Genomic DNA, 19326 nt, shown 5'->3' on the forward strand with positions numbered 1-19326 from the left:
TGAAAAATTCTAATCGCATGCATCTCCGATTAAAAAAACAAAAAACAAAAAAAAAAAAACAACAATTAAAACCTGCCAAACTTTATCTTCTGATGGTCATCCCTCAGCCACATCCCTTTTCACACACTGAGGCTGATTAAAACCATCACAGACCGTCTCATCTGCTTTCTTTCTCCACTTCCTGAGCACAAAAGTGATTAAATTAACACCTGGTACAACAAACAACCAAATACAAGACAATACAAAATTAAAAAGAGCAAACAACACTTTTTTTTTTTTTTTTTTTTTACAAAAATACAGTGATTCACTAGATACTCAAACCAGGCTAAATACTCCATATAAATCTCTACTTGAGGTTCATAGGTCACTTAAATATGTGGGGAGTAATGATTCAGCTATTCACTTATTTAAACATATTTACTGAAGAAAAACAGACATACTGTTGGGTAAGACCAGGCAGTTTAAGAACAAGTGAAAGGAATGTGTAAAACATGTTTGGCCTCGGAGTCAGTATATGAAAACCTCAGTCACATTGTAAAGTGGTGCAGAAAGTTTATACCAAGGTAATCAGCTCAGATTCTGGAAATCTTGAAAATGGGTTTTTCAAAAGAAAAAACAGATTACATAATCAGATTAGATCACATAATCCAATCTTGGTTTTGATCCGGATCAAACCTTTAATTTGGGTTTTTCAGAACTTTTTAGTAGGATTAGGATCACTTTAGTACAAAGAATCTGGATTAAACTGATCCCATCAGAAGGATGAATTCAGCGTGGCCCAAAATGTAATGAATCTGTCAAAGTGTATTAAATAATAATATATATTTGGATCATGTGGTTGTTACGGTGAAATTTACGGTTACCTCGTCTTTGACTTGAAAACACACTCTGTGGTGATAAATGATGAAGACCAGACAGGAGAGATGATGAAGTAATAAAAATGATTTAATCTAAACTAAATAAAAAGGTACAAAGCGGGATGGACAAAGAAGTGGTCTCCTCTGGCCAGAGGAGAGACGCGAAGAAGGGCCCAAAAGTTCCTTTCACACACATTTATACCCCACTGTCCCACCTCCCCCCTTCCACAGACAACAAAGAAGAGACCAGGGGGGGAAGGTCAGTCTGCCGGAGGTGACACCTCCGATGTCGGGGTGGGTTTGGATGTGCTCTGGCCTTGGAGATTAAACTGAGGCCAACTGACATTCCTTTAGAGAAGCTGTATCATGGGAGTATGGGCCCACTGACTTTGCAGGAAGAGGAAAAGACATCAAACAGGAGTGGAAAGTTACAAATTGGGGTATTAAGTTGAATGAGATCAAAAAGCAAATATATGAGTATACATAATTAATCAATTTTGCCACCACATGGTTCTCAAACATTTTTGGCTCACGTACCCCCTTTCTCTTATTTCTGAATTTAAGTCCCCCCTATGTTCAACTACAACATTTTGCTTGGTAAACTATTTCAAATCAACTATAGAGCATAATGATGGAATGAATGAGTGATAACACACATTTTAAAGATCTCATTTTGTAAATAAGTGAAAATAAAAAAGTATTTAGTGCAGTGGTTCCAAACCTTTTTTGGATCGTGTCCTCTGGTGATCCTAGACACATTTTTTTCTAGAATTAGTTTTTGATCAAGTTTGAGCTCAGATATACACATACATATATTGACTGTGTTTTAGTTTAACTAGATTTATATTTCACAAAGTGAAAGTATAGAGATACAGTTGTTTACGATTGTGTGTTGTTTTAATAATAATAATAATAAAAATTACAAAAATCTATTTACATTTTTCAGAAACTCCAGGCGACCCCACATGGGCTCATACTGCATGATCCAAATATATCTTTTTTTGATAACCCTTCTGATGGGATCAGTTTAATTCAGATTTTTTATATCAAAGTGATCCTAATCCTACTAAAAAGTTCTGAAAATGCCAAACTAAAGGTTTGACCCAGATTAAAAACAAGATTAGATTATGTGAACTAATCCACTAACGTAATCTGTTTTTTCTTTTGAAAAACCTATTTTCAAGATTTCATCAATCCGTTATTAGAATTTGAGCTGATTATTTTTGTAAAATCGGGCCCTGAGGACAAACTTAAGGAGAATAACTTAAAATAATGTTTTTTTTCTTTTTTTTAAACCATCAGTAGATGTAGATTACTAAAATATCTATTATATATTAGAGTTTACCTTTAGTTTTTATTACAAATATAGTCTCTGGTTGGGTTTAGCTGTGTTTTGGTTTAAATGAGGGGATTAAGTGCACTATTATCATTATGAGAAAAGAAAAGGCAGATTCTCAGTTGTGTTTGCTTTCACTTGAACAAACTACACGATTAATCAAGATCGTCTGATACACCAGTTGACAACACAAATAGCAGCAAACTGTGATTGTAAAGGCATTGTGTGTGTGTGTGTGTGTGTGTGTGTGTGTGTGTGTGTGTGTGTGTGTGTGTGTGTGTGTGTGTGTGTGTGTGTGTGTGTGTGTGTGTGTGTAATCTTCAGGTGTCGCTACAGCCGTTGCTGTTGGAAGGGAAAAGAAGACCAGAATCATCCATCATCACTTGTTCTCTATCAGTAGCTGCACTTTGCAAACCAGATCTCTGGCCAGCGTCAGAGCCTGCTTGATGTTGTGGTGCTCGGCCATTTCTGAAAGAACAAAAAACCCACTGAAGCCAAGAAACTTAATACAAGTTTCTGTATTAAAAGTGAAAAACCTCCCCTGACTGACTGCTGATCTCACTTTAGACTAACAGCATCAGACATGGGCAGAGGGGAAAGTAACAGATTACAAGTACTCACATTACTGTAATTGAATTGTTTTTAATGGACATTTGTATTTTTTTTTAATATATTTCTAAATCAGTCATTTTAGTTGTACTTAAATATATTTTAAAGGTAGTAAAGTAATTAGGTACATTTCTACACCGGACCGTTACTGAGTAAATTATTATTTTTTGTTTTAAAATGATCAACGGACATTGTTAAACAAAAAAAAAAAAAAATGAAATGACCAGACAACAATCAAATGCATCACATCATAGCCGACCAATCAGTTTAAACGTAATGCATTTTATTATTTTGAATTAAATTAATTGGGATCATTTTATTTTAAAATGAATTGTACATTTTGACAAACTGTTAAATTTCACACATTTCCATGGCATTTTCTTTCTGTTAAACGAGTAGCTGAGGGTTTAGCAGTGTGGCTAACGTTGCCCTCGCAACATAATCTTGATTGATTTCAGTGTAACTCTCTTGTTTTTGTAAATCATCTGATTATTAATTATTAAAGGGATCCTCTACTGTTTTTACAAGTTTGGCCTAAAATATTTGAAATATTAGAAGATCAATGCCAAACAAACAAACACAATTTTGCACTATATTTGTTTTATTGGAAAATAGGACTTTATAGTTTTAGAGCCTGTCTTCCACCATCTTGAAATCATGTGATTGATGATGTCACACAGCCCCACTGCCTATAAACATCCCATTGTTTCCTATTGGAGTGAAGCATTCAACCTGATTTTTAGATCATTTAGAAGTCTTTTTGGTCAAAATGTCAAATTGTGCTGCTTTTGGTTGCCCTAAATAATCAAGAAAAATTACAGATGCCGATGTCACCCGCTTTTGTCAACGGAAAAAAGATAAAAACAGTTGTTACCCGAAAAATTATCTATGACCGCAGGGGGTGACAATTTCAACTCTCTGGTTTCATGAGTGAAGCGGAGAAGAAGAGCTCTCCTAAGGGACCTTAACTCTCCCTTATACAGTGCACGGCTGACACTCTGGTGGCTGAAGATAGAGCATAAATCACGGACTGTTGAATATACACAAACCCTGAGGATAGTATTAGCCTTTTTGGGTGGGAGTCGTTCAACAGTCCATGACTCTAAAACTGTAAAGTAGTCCCATTTTTACAAGTTAATAAAACAAATATGCTGCAAAATAATGAGTTTTGTTAGCATAGGTCTAATATGTACATTTCAAAGGTTTTAGGCCACAATTGGAAAAACAGTGGAGGATTACTTTAACAGTAGTTAATTACATTAACCCTATTTAAATTTCCACTGTTAAATCCTAAAACAGATTTTGGGGAATTTTGAAACACAAAACCGGAGGCCCTACTATTGTATCCACTAGTTGCAGCACACGTTACCATTAAAGAACTTGATGATGTCAGTAAAGTCCATGTTGTTGTCCAGGATAATGTCCCTGTACATCTCCACCAGTGAAAGGGCGATAAAGAGAACAAAGTGACTGGAGGAGACGTACTTCGCAGCCCAAATGGATTCCCAGACTGCAAACACGTCATCGTACACCAGTTCTGGAAGACAAAGAGCACAAAGGAACAGAAGATCAACCTTGTATTTCCTTAGGAATTTGAGTGGGAGTTGAGTTCCAGGATGTGTTTAGAAAAGGCAGCGATAACAGGGGAAGCAGGTGTGTGATGGGGAGCCAGATCTGAAGAGGGGAGGGTCATGTTCTGATCGCAGCAGCAGCACCACCCAATTATTTCAGCAACACTCATCGGTATTAATGTAGAAAATGATCGTAAAGAGGAAACAAGCTGGTTATTCTTCTAAATGGCACAAACTGGTTCATTCCATGCCATGACTTTACCTCGCTTGAAGTCGAGGAGAAACCAGCGGTAGCAGAAATAGAAGTGTGTGTAGTCTCCGTTCTGGTGCATGAGTTCAAAGAGTTCAGAGTCCAGGATCTAAACCAGAGGAGATCAGACCAGGTTCATAATGGGAGATTAAAAAAAGGGGGAAAAAGGGAAAGTAGAGTGAGAAGCATTTTTCAATTACAATTACGTCTTCAATTATTCATGTTCAATTACAACCCAATAATGATTGCGGTGACCTAGTTAATAACAATTATGTTCTTAATTACTAAAGCTCAATTACAATTTCTGAGCCTTTAATAATAAAAAAAAAAAAACATACAACATTAAAAAAGTCTTAAATCAGCTATAAAATACACAAAAAAACAATGTATCCATCATCTAATTTGTTTTTCATCTCCTGGTTACCTTGTTAGGCTTCCTTATCAATTAAATTATTAGTACTAATATTTCTGGTGTGGGTGTCTGAGCCTTTATTCTGTCAGTATACCCCTAGATTTATTATGTTTTTCAAAATTGGTAAAATGATCCTGAAGGGAACTGACAGGTAGTGGAAAAAGTTCATATGAATCATATTTTATTAATTGTTAACTACGTATGTGTAAGATATGGAACTGTAATTAAACACAAACCTGTGTAACCATGTTAACCTGTAAATGACAGTTTTTATAGAATTTTTTATGCCAATTACTATTACCACCGGTAAGTCAATTATCTGAACTCAATTACAATTCTATTATGATTAAAACAGCAACATATTTTTTCAATTACAATTAAAAATATAATTTTATCATAATTATAATTGATTACCGATTCACAGCTTAACTAGTCTGGGACACTGATGGTCTATCACTCCATCTTGTTCTGGTCCTTCTGTCCACTAACTCCAACCAGTCGACGCAGATGGCTGCCACCTCCGAACCTGGTTCTGCTGGAGAGTTCTTCTGGTTAAAAGGGAGTTTTTTCTTCCCACTGTCGCTAAATGCTGGTTCATGTGGATTTTGTTGGGTTTTTTCCTTATTATAATGAATTTTATATTTTGATACCGCTATGAGATGACCTTTGCAGTAATTTGTGCTATATAAATAAAGATTGATTGATAAATTTATAATTGAGAAGAAAAAGAGTTGATGTGTAATGAATGTTTATCGTCTCACCTGGATTAGGGAGCGCATGTTTGCAAAGTGTGTGTCCATAGCTCCTCCGTGTGGAAAGTTTTGATTCATCCTCTTCATCAGTTGAGAGAAACAGCTGAAGGCTAAAGGCTCTACACAGTGTGTAGAGAGAATGAGTGAGTGAGAAAGTGTGTGGGCAAACTGTCCTCTGTTGTTTCATCAATAACTGCCAGAATACACCAAATGTCAGAGAGGAGGAACACAAACTGTGAATCAGCGCTTTGACTCACCATCATCCAGAATGACTAGAAGAGGAGCCAGCAGGTCACACATTCCCTGCACGTAGCCGATATCAAGATGTCTCCAGATATAGCTGAAACACCCAAAGGAGACGAGAACCTTTGTCTGTAAGAGTCATTTCCACACTTTTTCTGCAAAACAAGTTTTTCCTCAAAAACATTCCATCAAAACATCAGAAGTGTCAGACAGTGTAGTGATATTTTCAGTTTATGCAATAATTTACTTGATTTTAAAATGCAAACAATAACTCAGGGTTTTCACTTGGTCAGGGAGAACCACAGTTCTGCACGTTTATGATGTTCCCATTAGGGGTGTCAGGATACACTCAACCAACGACTCGATTTTAATCCCGATAAAAAAAACTCAGTCTCTCTGAGAACAGAGGGACAGACTTATCTTAATCTTACATGCTTTATTTTGACCTGTCACCTTTGTTCAATATGACTTGATGTATATGCAAGTAAACTTCCCTCTCTGTATACTACCTTATAAGAACACACAACGCTATGTACTGTTCTGAAAATAACAAAAAATTGATAAAAAAAAATTAATTATTAATTTATTTTTACCAATGTATTTTCTTCTTATAACCCTCTTACAAACCATTTGTTTGAACTGTTTAAACTAAAACCAAAATAAACTGCACATTTCTTCATTTATTACCATGCAAATTAAATAATAATATATATATATGTATTTTTTTTAAACATATACAGTAAAATAAAAATGTAAGAAAAGTTTGCTTATCTTCCTGGCTTGGAATTTATATATTTTTCTTAAAGTGCGTATATGTGTAGGGGTGTGTGTGTGTGTGTGTGGCTCTGTGCCGATGGTTCGGGGTTAATTTCGGGTTTGGACGTTGCACTGTAAATCAGGTGATGTGTTTTGATTAGTGCGAGAAAGACGCGCAAATGGATGCTGACTCGCTTCAAACCATTTTACATGAGAAATCCTGTGGAAATCACATGATGGATGATGTCACATGGCCCTACTGCCTTCAAACATCCCATTGTTTTGTATTTAAGTAAAACATTCAGCCTGCTTTTCAGATCATTTAGCAGCTTTTTTGGTCAAAATGTCAATTTGTCTTACTTTTGGTTGCTACAAATAAACAGGACAAGGTAAAGATGCCAATGTAAACCTCTTGCTTACGGAAAGAGAATAAAAACTGTCGCGTTCCAACTCTTTGTTTGGTAAACAAAAGAGGTTTATCTGTACATCGACATCTAACTTTTCTTGATTATTTTGAACAACCAAAAGGAGCACAAATTGGCATGTTGACCTAAAAAGCTGCTAAATGATCTGAAAAGACAGGCTGAATGTTTCGCTCCTATAGGAAACAATGGGATGTTTAAAGGCAGTGAGCAAATATAATGCATTTTGTTAGGCATAGATCTTCTAAGTGCATTTCAAAGATTTTAGGCCACTTTTGTAAAAACTAGGGGAGGATCCCTTTAACTTTGTTATCCTCTTCTTTAAAGAAAAACACTTTCTGGGATTTTTTACACATGGGTTTTCATGGCTTTGTGTTTTACCTGCACATGATGTTACGCAGCTTCTCTAAGTTGGCGGCGCTGAAGTACCAATAGTTCCTGTCACAGCGCTGCACATCCTTCTCGATCCGATGCAGATTCAACGTGTACAAGTCCAAAAGCTGTTGCTGGAACAAAACAAACAATAAATGGACACTTCAGTTTAAACACAGAAGCAGGTGATGCTGAGAGTGATTCTGAAGCTTGAGTTCTGTGAATGTACACATACAGAGTAAGGGCTCTCTGCTGACGGCTGAGAGGGGGCCTCGGGCTTGGAGGTTTGTGATGTTGGGGTGTAGAGGCTCTCCATCTCAGGCTCGTCCGACCCGATAGACTCTGCTCCCTCAGGACTGGGCTTTCCCTGCAGAACCACCACAGAGGCGGCACACTCTTCCTTTTTACTCCAAGGCACCATGGAAACTTTGGCTTTGGGGATTTCCTCCATCTCTAAGGCTGAGGGAGACTCATCAGAGTCAGTCATGGATGTGGCTTCATCTCTCTGAGAGGCTGAGAGGAGGAGGTTCTGGTCCACCTGAGGGGTGCTTGTCCCACTGAATACTTTCTCCTTTCTCAGCTTTAGGGAATTCTCTTCTTCACTAGTCTGGGATTCAGCCTCTTCATTCACATTTCCTTCCCCACGCTCTATAATCTCATTCCTGACTACTGCGTCTATATGAAGAGGGGATGCTCTGAGTTCTCCTGATGGTGCCGAGGACCCTTCAGAGGATCCATCCTTTCCTGTTTCTAAAGTCAGAGAAGAGCTTAGATCTTTATGGTTTGGATCAAGCTCCAAGTTCTCTTGATTTTCTGGGAGCAGATGTTTCTCTTCTTGGTCTATGTTCACATCCATCACCTCTGTTGTAGTAATTTGTGCAGCTCTGATTCCTTCCTCTTGCTCATCCTTCACTTCTCTTTTCCCCTGGCTGTCCACACCATCCCTCACTCCTTCCTTTTCTCCCCCTGCAGGTTTAACGACGCTCTGCGAGGCCGGAGGAAATGCTGCAGACCTGGAGGACATATCGGCTGTGGCGCTGTCCTCGGCACTGAATGAGCCATCTGAAACTCCAGAGGCGACAGAGAAGTTGCGCGAGGAGGGATGTCCCGAATCAGGGGAGTTGGTTTCGTTCTGCACTGCTCCGTTGGGAATCCTCGGGGCCTGTTTGGCTTCTGCGCTCTTGGGCTCCGTCTCGATTGGCTCCACCTCCTCCACGGACTCAAAGACCTGCAGGAACAAGCCAAAGGGAAGCAGACTACTCCAGGGGAAGGGCTGGGAGGGGGTGAAGGACTATCAGGGGAGGTGAGTGAGGGGTCATCTCTTTAGTCATACATCATGTTGTTGTGTATGTTTTCAGTCTTCTCACTGATACCTGTGTGCTGCTGCTGCTGGAGTCGCTCTGCAGCTGAGGAAGCCTTTCTGAGCTCTGGGATGATCGAGACTGTAAACACAACATCATGTACAACCTGTAGTCATTCCCATCATTTATAGCGTTATACAGGCTTTTTCAACCACTGTGCCATGGCCAGAGGTGAAAGTAATGGATGACAAGTACCAGGGTTGGGATTAATTACATTTTTCAGTTACATTAAAGTTTTCAATTACCCATCTTCAATTACAATTCAGTTACGATTACAGTGACCAACAATTTTTCCAATTACAATTAAATTACAATGTTTTTTTACTCTCAGAAAATGAATTACAATTATGATAAAATTACAAAAGTTCAATTACAATTAATCACAATTACTCAGCCTGAAATACATAACCTAATAAAAGTTTACCTTCTTCATGTGTTAGCATCTCTCATGATAACGGGTCCTGAATCAGCTGTAAAATACATTAAAACAAATATCTATCATCTAATTTATTTCCTATCTATTGGTTACCTTGTTCCTAATCAATAAAAATATAGGTTTTTATTATTTTTAGTTTGGGTGTCTGAGCCTTTTTGTGTCACTATACCCCTCAATTTCAATTTCAATGTCTATTATCTAAACTCAATCACAATTTCATTACAATAACAAATGCAACAGATTTTTAAAATTACAATTACAAATACGCAATTACACAATTATTAAAAAAATTAAGCCATAATTGTAATTCATTATCAATTACATAATTACAATTGTAATTGACCCCAACCTTGACAAGTACTCATGTTACTGTAATTGAGTTGCTTATATGGGTACTTTTTGAGTATATTTTTAATTCAGTAATTTTACTTGTACTTAATTTCATCTTAAAATAAGTAATTTTTTACATTCCTACACCCAACCGTTACCGAGTAAATTATTGTTTTGTGATATTTTTTTATTTCCGTTTCATGGCCTCACATCCATTTCTGATCAAATCCCAGCCACTTTCTCAGGTTCAGGTTGTGGTTTCTACCCATCATGTTGTTATACACATGGCCCATTTTGAATGGAACTGTTTTAGAGTTCGTACTGACTTACTTGTAGTTGTACTTGAATACAATTTCAATCAAGTAACAGTACTTCTACTTGAGTAGGATATATCAGTACTCTTTACACCTCTGGTCACAGTACACACAGACCGGTGCTGGTGGTGGCGTCATTTCATATACTCCTATTATTTTGACTACTTTTACACTGCAGGTATTAATGCAGTCTTTATAATGTGCTCGTTCATATTACACATTAACTACATCTTCTATCAGTTTGGAGTAGACCCGCATGCGCTAAAAAAGTCCTGAGGTACTACGTGCGCACGCAGACCATTGTCTGTAAAAAGAATGGACGGGACAAGCTCCCCGGTGGAGTGAAGCTTTTATTTTTAGAGTTCCCCCTGCTGACTGGCTGCAGTATAGGTCATAAACCCCGCCTCCTCAATGATAACGAATGGGATGTGGGTCAAACTGTAAAGTTAAAATACTCATCACATGATTTTTTTCCTAACCTAAATTCTCATTAGTTTATATCACCCTACATTGTGTTCAAGTGCAAATTTTTCTGTGAAGTTTGTTTTAAATAAGTTATTCGAGGGTGAAAAAACGGGATTTTACGTCATATATGACAATGATTGACAGCCGCGGATCTTGCGTAGCTCTCTTTGTCAATAGCAGAAAGCCGAGAAGCCATTTAACTTTTCCGTTCAGTTTTTTTTGTCTTTTTTTGAGCTGTCAAAATGAGTTGTTCTGCAGTAAACTGTTCTAAGTCGTTGGTATAATTTCCAGCGGGAAACATACTTATGTTTCCCGCAGCCTAGTTACTTGGCGTAGCTAGGCTGCGTAAGTCATCAGGGCAGCACGCTAAATGAGCTGGGCGTGTTACCAGGGCCCCTCCCGCCAGACCCTACTGCGCAGACTCTGGCTTCAAATGACGTCAAATTTGCAAAATGGAAGCTCCCCTAAGCGGCGTGTTTTGGTTTCAAGAATGTTGAGTGGGAACAGTTACAGTGCGCGCCCACAGGTATTATGACAATACATTTCAGTTTCCTATGTGGTGTTATTTTTGAGATATTGGAAGCTGAAAGTAGAAGAAATATCCTGAAAATTTTTTGAAATGGCATGAAATCACCCAATAAGAATAATGGATTTAACGCGTATTCCCAATGACGCTGACACACACTGTGTTTATGGACATAGACATGGAGGCACCTCGTCTCATCATGTGTGGCACTAACAATGTATAATACAGTATAATAAATATTTATCAATTTTAAGAACTCGCTCTCCTTCCACCGTCTACTTTTCTAATTACATCCTCCACTGGGGTTTCCCCCCTCCCTGCTGCTCTGTCTGAAAAACAAAATTATGACGCGTTTGCATTTTGATGACGTAAAGGTCGGATAGAATGTGACCTGGCCGTTCAGACAGCAGTAGCATTGCAAAATATCAGATACGTATCCGATTTATATACACATATGAAAGTGGCCTGAGTTCGTTTGGAAAAAAATGGGAATTGTACAGATTATGAAGATGTGAAAAAATCAGTTATGGGCAAAAAAATAATAAATCGGAATTGATTTGCAGTGTAAACATTGTCTTTGAGTACTTTTGTATGTATTTCAATAATTCTATATAGGTTTTTTTCTTTGTTTGCTTCGTTTAATTAGACTGAAGGCCAAATGTGGCCCATGTCTGCTGTTGATGGATGGATGGATGCCGATTATGTTCATTTCTTTACATAAATTGTAATGGTATGATATTTTCTGCACAGTTAGCTTGTATTGTGTATAGAAACAGATTTTTCTGTGTATAATAAAAGGTTTACCTCGTTGCTCACGGTGGAGTCACGATGGCTCATCTTCTGACTGTCCATGCTCGCTACAGACGAGCACTTGGCCAACGCTGCAGCGTGCTGCTCTTTCTCTCGCTGGCGAACAATCTCCTCACACGCCAACCACTCACGCATGGTCTGCTGGTAGCACACGCGGACCTGCTGGTCTACCTGAGGGTGAACGTCAAAGGTTAAAGGTTGGGGGCTCAGGTGGAACATTGTGGAAAAACACTGTAATTGAGGAAATAACAAACCTCCATCCTTTCAGACTCTGACATGCTGAACTGGTAGTGACCCAGCAGGAAAGGCCACACTTCTTTACGCAGCGAGTGCTCCACACCGCCAAAGTAAACCAGACGCAGAAGCTCCTGTTCCTCATATGTCTGAAAGGAAATTGATTTGATTAATGCCTCACACTTTATTTTGAAAGGAAATCTCAGGGGAAAGCTCAAATGGTAACACCAGTGTAGACAAAATTACTTTGGAGCATGTTAATACTGAAAACATCTACTTCAGGTAGCGCTTTTTTCTCATGGAAATAACAACTGTCACTATGTTGTGTATGTAAAGTTTGTAGCTATACCTAGGCTTTACACCAATCTGATCGGCCTATATTTTGCATTTCATGCAATTAATGTGATCGTCTGTAATGTCTTAATTTGCAGATCCGATCAATGACGTCATTGTCGTGATTCATTGAAAGAATAGGAAACATCTCCTCCTAAAAACTAAAACTAGAACAAAAAAAAAAACTCAAGGCTTCCAGATCATTAAATATACACTTCTTAAATTTTAGTCTCTCTTCTCTTTTCCTTGTGTGAAGATTTCATCAAAACAAAGCGGGACCTATAATAATTCTGTCACATGTGATTACAAATGACCATAATTACATGATATATTATGTAATGGGGAACTCCTCAGCTTTCAGAAAATGGTGGAATTTCTCAGACAGAGCAAATTTTAGCAAAATTATGGTCTTTTAAATTAACGAGTTCCCAAGATGTGTTCAGGGTCTAATTCATTAATTTGTAAAATAACCCCTGCCAGCCCAAACAAGACCTGAAAAGCGGGCATGTACGTAGCTAAATAACCACACCGTTTATTATTCACACAAGTGTGAGTGGACATTATCGTGTGCACGTGTGCATGGTACTCTGCTGATGGTTAAAGTGCGTGTGTTGCGACTCAGTGACACTGACTGTGCGATCCTGCAGGAACCTCTGCCACACATCTGTAGTGAGTCCTTTGTAGGCATCACGAGGCACGTCAGACGCCACGATGGTGTGATTGACCAGAGCAGAGAGGTGCGTTCGTACAGTGGACAGGTGACGGCAGTACGCCAGCCCTGCAGGACGACACAGGAGAAAACGTCTACTGTTAGTAGAGAGCGTTCACTTAAAAGTGTGACATATTTAAAGCAGGTTTTAATGAGAAACATACAGCCGTAAAACGCTCTGGAGATGATCTGATACTTCATGTTGTCACAGAGCAGCTTCAGAGGAGTCCTGCAGGAAGACACCAGATTATCATCGTTATTATTATTACTACAATATTATTATAATATTAATAAGATATCATTACAAGATTATTCATTCATAAAGTTATCATTTTTAATGAATATTATTACATACATTTAAATTTTAATATTTTTTAAATAATCTGAGGTACAAAGTTATTTAATATTTTTAGTGAGAATGCATTGACCATATTCAAATTTTGTTAACATTTCTAAATGATTAAAACTTGTCATAATTTTTCAGTTTTTCAACTTTTACTCTTTCCAACTTCATTTAAATTTTATTCAGCTATTACGGCATGTTTCACCTTTCTCCATCATTTGAAACTTATTTAAAGTTTCTGTTTAATTTTATTTTAACTCCTTTTTTTGTACCCTATTACAATTTTTTCCATCTAATTTGAACGTTGCATTCCTAATGCGGCATTGACAGCAGTGCATTTCAGATCATGAATCCTCACTAGCATTTTCTTCAGAAAATGCAAATCATCTACATATCATTATAATCATTATTATAATATTTGGTCTTATCAAAAATCTAAGTAAAATACCCTCAAACTCCAGAAAAGAACAGAAGACATTTTTTGTATTGTTGTTTTTACTGTTTCGTTAATTTATTTTTGGATTATTCAGAATTATAGTCGATATGAGACATAGTTCATGACAATGATTTTCACAGGTAAATGTATATAAACAAAAAAATACAATCAAATATCTCCATCTAATGCAAACATGAAATTGCAGGGTTGACCTTTCATCAGGTGATAAACTATTGTATTTTCATGCAGGAAAAAATTCCCTTCAACAGCTTTCACCTATTTCACAGCCACCAACCTTTTCATGTGTTATCAGCCAGCCCTAAGCCCAGCAGAGGAAATGTCACTATGCCTTTCTCCAACTAATTGCCACATTCTTATATTTTTCTACTTCCTCTGTGGTTGAGGATGCCAGGTGTGATATTTTACTGCTGCAGCCTTGAAAATCTACCAATTAAAATCCAACAAAAGTAAGGATGCACCATCACATAAAATAAAATTTCCCATCCACATCAGATCTTTACATACTGTAGTAAGTAAATAAGTAAATTTTTATTCATAAAGTGCTTTTCATAGATAAAAATCACAAAGTGCTGTACAAAACAAAAGGTGAATTTAATACAACAGGAGCAACATCATAAAATTGACTTAAAACAACAGGAGCAACAACATTAAAGGATAACAAAAGTTAAAAATCCATTAACCAAAAGCTCTTCTGAAAAGCGAAGTCTTCAAATACTTTTTAAAACGTCCACACAGTCAAGTTCACGGAGGGACTGATGCAGGTCATTCCAGAGTCTGGGGGCTACAGCCTCAAACGCAAGGTCTCCCCAGGTTTTAAAATGAGTTTTAGGGATCTTTAGGAGACCCTGGCCTGATGACCAAAGGGTGGAAGCCAATGACGACTTGATAGAATGGGGGTAATGGGGGCTGTTCTGGGTGCACCGATCAAAAGTATGGCAGCAGCTTTTTGTACAATCATCCTGTGTGTACACAGGCACATGGGGGAGATGAGGGTGCAACAATTTTCAATCGTGTCAAATAAGACTTTAGGGTTTTTCTTATTAAAAATAAATATATAAAATAGGATTTGGGGAATAAGCTGAGCGTGCATGTTTTATCATTTCATTTAGCTCCATTATCATTTCTTTAAGATGGAGTCTATGCACCTCTAATTTTGTGGCTTTCCACAAACATTCCACTTTCCAACAGTTTTGCCTAAAGCTACATATGGCTTAATTCATCTATGGACAAGGTTCCTTATGAGAGCCTAGAGTATTTTTAGCTGGTGCTACTGTGTTCAAAACAGTCAAACAATGACTATTGAAATTTGTCATAAATGTGTCAACATTGTCACAACTAGCAAAGGCAGTTGGGTAAAAAGAGGCAGAAAACCCACTGATTGCAGATTCATTAACTCATTCAGTGCCAGCCATTTTCAGATTCAGAAAAAAACATTTGTTTCTGGCTCATTTCGTTCTTTTGTAATCAGCTGTTGAATAGAGCAAGTTATACACAAATCTTCAGTTTCAGAGCAAAAAGCTGAGAAAACAGCCTTTTTGTAAAAAAAAAAAAAAAAAAAAAAAAAAAAAAAACTGTATTTGCTATATAGTTAGTTATAGCTATTTTTTTGCTTAAGTGACAACTCTAATATCTGAACATTGTTTCCTTATATGAAACAAAAAACAAAAAAAAAAAACAGACAGGGCTTTTGATGGCAAAACTTATTGTTTTGCTATCTGGGTCAGAGTTGAACAGATTTCTTACTGTATTTTGGCGTTCCTCCAACTTACTCTCCTGTCAGTCTGCACACACATAACTTCCTCTTCCTCCCCGACATGCAGAGTGTCACTGCTTGCCCCATTTTTTTTATGGTTTTAACTCACCATCGCCACATTATCCATGAGTTCCACACATGCTCTGGTTGAGTGTGCGCTGCTGGGAACGTCAACTCTGTACGTAGTGCCATTTTCTGTCTCATAAACTCCTTTCCTCTCTCCTTCTGAGCTCTGCTGAGCATGGATGATTTCTCATCCAAAGGTGTGCTGCTACCTCCTACGTGTCACTTATTATTTTGCTATCTGGCTCACAGATACCCCCCTTACCCTCCCCCTCTCCTCCCGACATGCAGTGATGACCCGTTTGGCCCGGTTAGTTGATGGTTTTATCTCACGATCACAACATTATCAATAATCTACTCAGGTCCACACATGTTCTGTGTTAGTATGTGGAGCTGTGAGCTGCTGGATACGTCACAATATCACTCTGTAGCACCATAATCTCCCTTTTTCCTGTTTCTTCCTCCTTTGCTGGGTAGCATCAATGGCTAATCTCTCATCTAAAGGTGCACTGCTGCCATCTTCAAGGCACAGTTGGTCACTAAAACATCCCACAGCTTAGATATTGATGAGGGACCTCCGCCAGGGTGTTTTCTAGTAATCCCCGTGAAAAACGCAAATGACAAGTTATCTCGTCAATGGAACTGAGTGAGTTAAGAATGGGTCTGTTTTTTCACATTGGAAGTAGTCCGTGCCACTGTGAATGACAGATTAAATACAACACAATAGTGGTCACTTATTTGAAAATTTTCAATATTCCAAAAGAAACGTGACATTAGATACGCCAGAGATGGGCCATGTTTATCACAGCGGGGGCTCCAAAAATCTGAGCATTAGAGGGTACCTGTAGTGAAAATGTATATATAACAAAAAATGTCTAATGGATTAACAATAAAAAAAATATGTGCACCTACTTTTATAATTAAAAACAACAAAAAACCCAACAAAGTTTGTGTAGTTTTTTAGTCATTTTGCAAACATTTTCCCCTCATTGTGTGTTTTTGGAGTCCTTTTTGTGGGTTTTTGTTGCATTTCTTTTTCGTTTTGAGTATTGTTGTTGTCTTTTTTTGCATGTTTCTGATGCTATTGTGTATTTATGCATTATTTTATGTATCTTTATGTAGTCATTTTGTGCATTTTTATGTGGTTTTGGAGACATTAATGAGGGCTGCGTGTGTCCCCCAGTTGCCCATGTCTAAGGTACATATTTTGGCTAAGTTAGCATAATGGGCAGTAGGGTTAAAAGAGACAGGTGTGTAACTGATGAGAAGTAAAGTTTGAACATCTAAATGGTGTTTTAATGATTTTTTTTCGTTCTACTTCTGGCCACTAGTCATTGCTGGTAGCAGTCCATAGGTGTTCTCAGGAAGCTGCAGTTTCAGATTTGCCCGCACAAACGTTTCCTCTCACCTTTCGGTGTTGCAGCCTTTGGGTGTGGAGCCTTCAGAGAAGCTTCCCTGAGAACAGGAGGAACACGAAGACTTCCTGAGAGTGGGTTGCCACATTGTAGCTGCCTGATCCATCAGATCAGGTGGAGACACTGCAGTGAAAAAGAATGATCATCACATTATAACTCAGAGCAAATCTTTACAATTCCACACCGACTGTCTAAACACAGCCGGGTGTTGTGTTTGCATAAACAGAAGCCACTGTACAGTTATTGGCCACTTGATTCCAGGGCTGGGCGATGTGGACCAAAACTCAAATCTTGATATTTTTTCTCAAAAAGGCAATGTCTCGATATTTTTAACTCGATAATGTTTTACCAGAAAGACAATTCTGGGTTAAATTTGCTGATGAAAAATGCCAAACAGACATTTCTTAACAAACCAATGCACAATATGTGTCACTTAATCTTTTTCTCCTCAAAGGGACAGCATGTGTGAGTGAGTTCTATAGAGAGGATGTTTAGGGGAAGTTCTGGGTTAGGACGCAATCAGAAATCCATCTAACTGAGCTTTACATGCAGTTCTGAGAAGTATTGAAAGTAGCAACTCCAAAAATGAATATTTGAACACAATATAAGCTAAAAAAATATATATCTAAGCAAAATATATGCAAACTGAATTAACACTCAAACACTGGGCACTTTACTGCTTATGGTGGCTCATTATTATATTTTGATAAGCGCATTGAGAGGACTTTGTTGTAAATTGCGCTATAGCTACAAAGAGGTTTACGCGGTTGACGTAGCACTCTTCTTCTCTACCGCCGAGAAGCCGCAGCAGTCACAGATTTTTTCGGGTCACAGATTTTGGCACAACACCGGCTTCGGTGAAGGAAGCCGAAGCTACCATAAAAACAGCCCAAACAAAGTCTAAACGCTGGGCTCTGAGGAAGCCTCGGGGCTTAACAGTTACCGTAGACTCACGGTAGGCGAAGCAGCAGTGTTCCTGGGTTTACTTAGCTTCTGTTGCATGTCTCGTGTCCCAAGGGCTGATGGTGGTGTGCCAAAGTCTGTGACGCGAAAAAATCTGTGACCGCTGCGGCTTTTCGGCGGTAGAGAAGAAGAGTGCTAAACCTCTTCAAGGAGCTATTCACTCCCTCTTGAACATGACACTCTGGTGGGTGAAGTAAATGCAGACTGGAGAAGAATTACAAACGTGTTTAAGGGGGAGTAAATGTCCGCCGAGAAGCCGCAGGGGTTGGAACTCCCGCCACCTGCGGTCACAGATTTTTTTCAGGTCACAGATTAGGGCACAGCACTCGGCTGCCACTCGTCTCGGCTTCGGCTCTTGGTGACTTCATTGACTAGTCAACGTCGACTTCACTAGTATGCACATAGAGTTGACCTTTAAAATTATGAAGTCGTTAAACCCCTAGCACGTTCCAGTTCCTGTCACAATCAACAACCTGATCAACTTGATGCCAAGGAGATGTGTTGCACTGTCTGAGGCAAATGGTGGTCACACCAGATACTAACTGGTTTTCTGACCCCTGCAATAAAGCAAAACTGCACATTTCAGAGTGGCCTTTTATTGTGGCCTGAGGCACACCTGTGCAATAATCATGCTGTCTAATCAGCATCTTGATATGCCTGTGAGGTGGGATGGATTATCTCTGCAAAGAAAAGTGCTCACTAACACAGATTTAGACAGATTTGTGACCAATATTTGTGAGAAATAGGTCTTTAGTGATTATAGAAAATGTTTTAGATCTTTGAGTTCAGCTCATGAAAAATGGGAGTAAAAGCAAATGTGTTGCGTTTGTAGTTTTGTTCAGTGTATATCTGAGAAATAGGGAACAATTGTAAAGGACACTGTTTAATTGTACTCTATGAATACTATTAAATACTTGTATGATGTGATTTGTACTGTGTGATTGTATAAATAAAAACAAGTATACAATATAGATATACTGTATCTCGATATAGGCAATATTGTTATTTTCTATATCACCAAATTAGAAAACTCAATATTTGAATCACAATATATTGCCCAGCCCTACTTGATTGCCTTTGGAATAAAGAATACACAGAAAACAAACACTGAATGCAGGATTTGAAAAAAAAGAAAAGAAAATGTTGACATTATTATGGAGGAGGAGATCAATGCAGTTGTAGTTCATTGTTAACTCGGGAGGAAAATCGGATCAAGCAGTGCCTGTTAAAAGGT

General features: G+C 38.1%; 1 protein-coding gene across 1 annotated transcript in view; it reads right to left on the bottom strand.

The window, feature by feature from the left end:
* Window positions 1-2252: 2252 nt before the first annotated feature.
* LOC114469657 (small G protein signaling modulator 1-like) overlaps window positions 2253-19326 on the bottom strand; it is a 73934-nt gene continuing 56860 nt past the window's right edge. Inside the window, exons 13-25 of the mRNA XM_028457375.1 lie at window positions 17123-17252; window positions 13263-13327; window positions 13022-13167; window positions 12077-12205; window positions 11817-11993; window positions 8954-9022; window positions 7816-8808; window positions 7590-7714; window positions 6045-6127; window positions 5797-5906; window positions 4636-4732; window positions 4172-4339; window positions 2253-2661 (exon numbers count right to left, since the gene is read on the bottom strand). Coding sequence (XP_028313176.1) covers window positions 2573-2661; window positions 4172-4339; window positions 4636-4732; window positions 5797-5906; window positions 6045-6127; window positions 7590-7714; window positions 7816-8808; window positions 8954-9022; window positions 11817-11993; window positions 12077-12205; window positions 13022-13167; window positions 13263-13327; window positions 17123-17252 — 2381 coding nt within the window. The 3' untranslated portion in view covers window positions 2253-2572. The remainder of the gene's footprint in view (window positions 2662-4171; window positions 4340-4635; window positions 4733-5796; window positions 5907-6044; window positions 6128-7589; window positions 7715-7815; window positions 8809-8953; window positions 9023-11816; window positions 11994-12076; window positions 12206-13021; window positions 13168-13262; window positions 13328-17122; window positions 17253-19326) is intronic.

The sequence above is a fragment of the Gouania willdenowi genome, chromosome 9 (genome assembly GCF_900634775.1).
Source record: "Gouania willdenowi chromosome 9, fGouWil2.1, whole genome shotgun sequence".
Lineage (NCBI taxonomy): Eukaryota > Metazoa > Chordata > Actinopteri > Blenniiformes > Gobiesocidae > Gouania > Gouania willdenowi.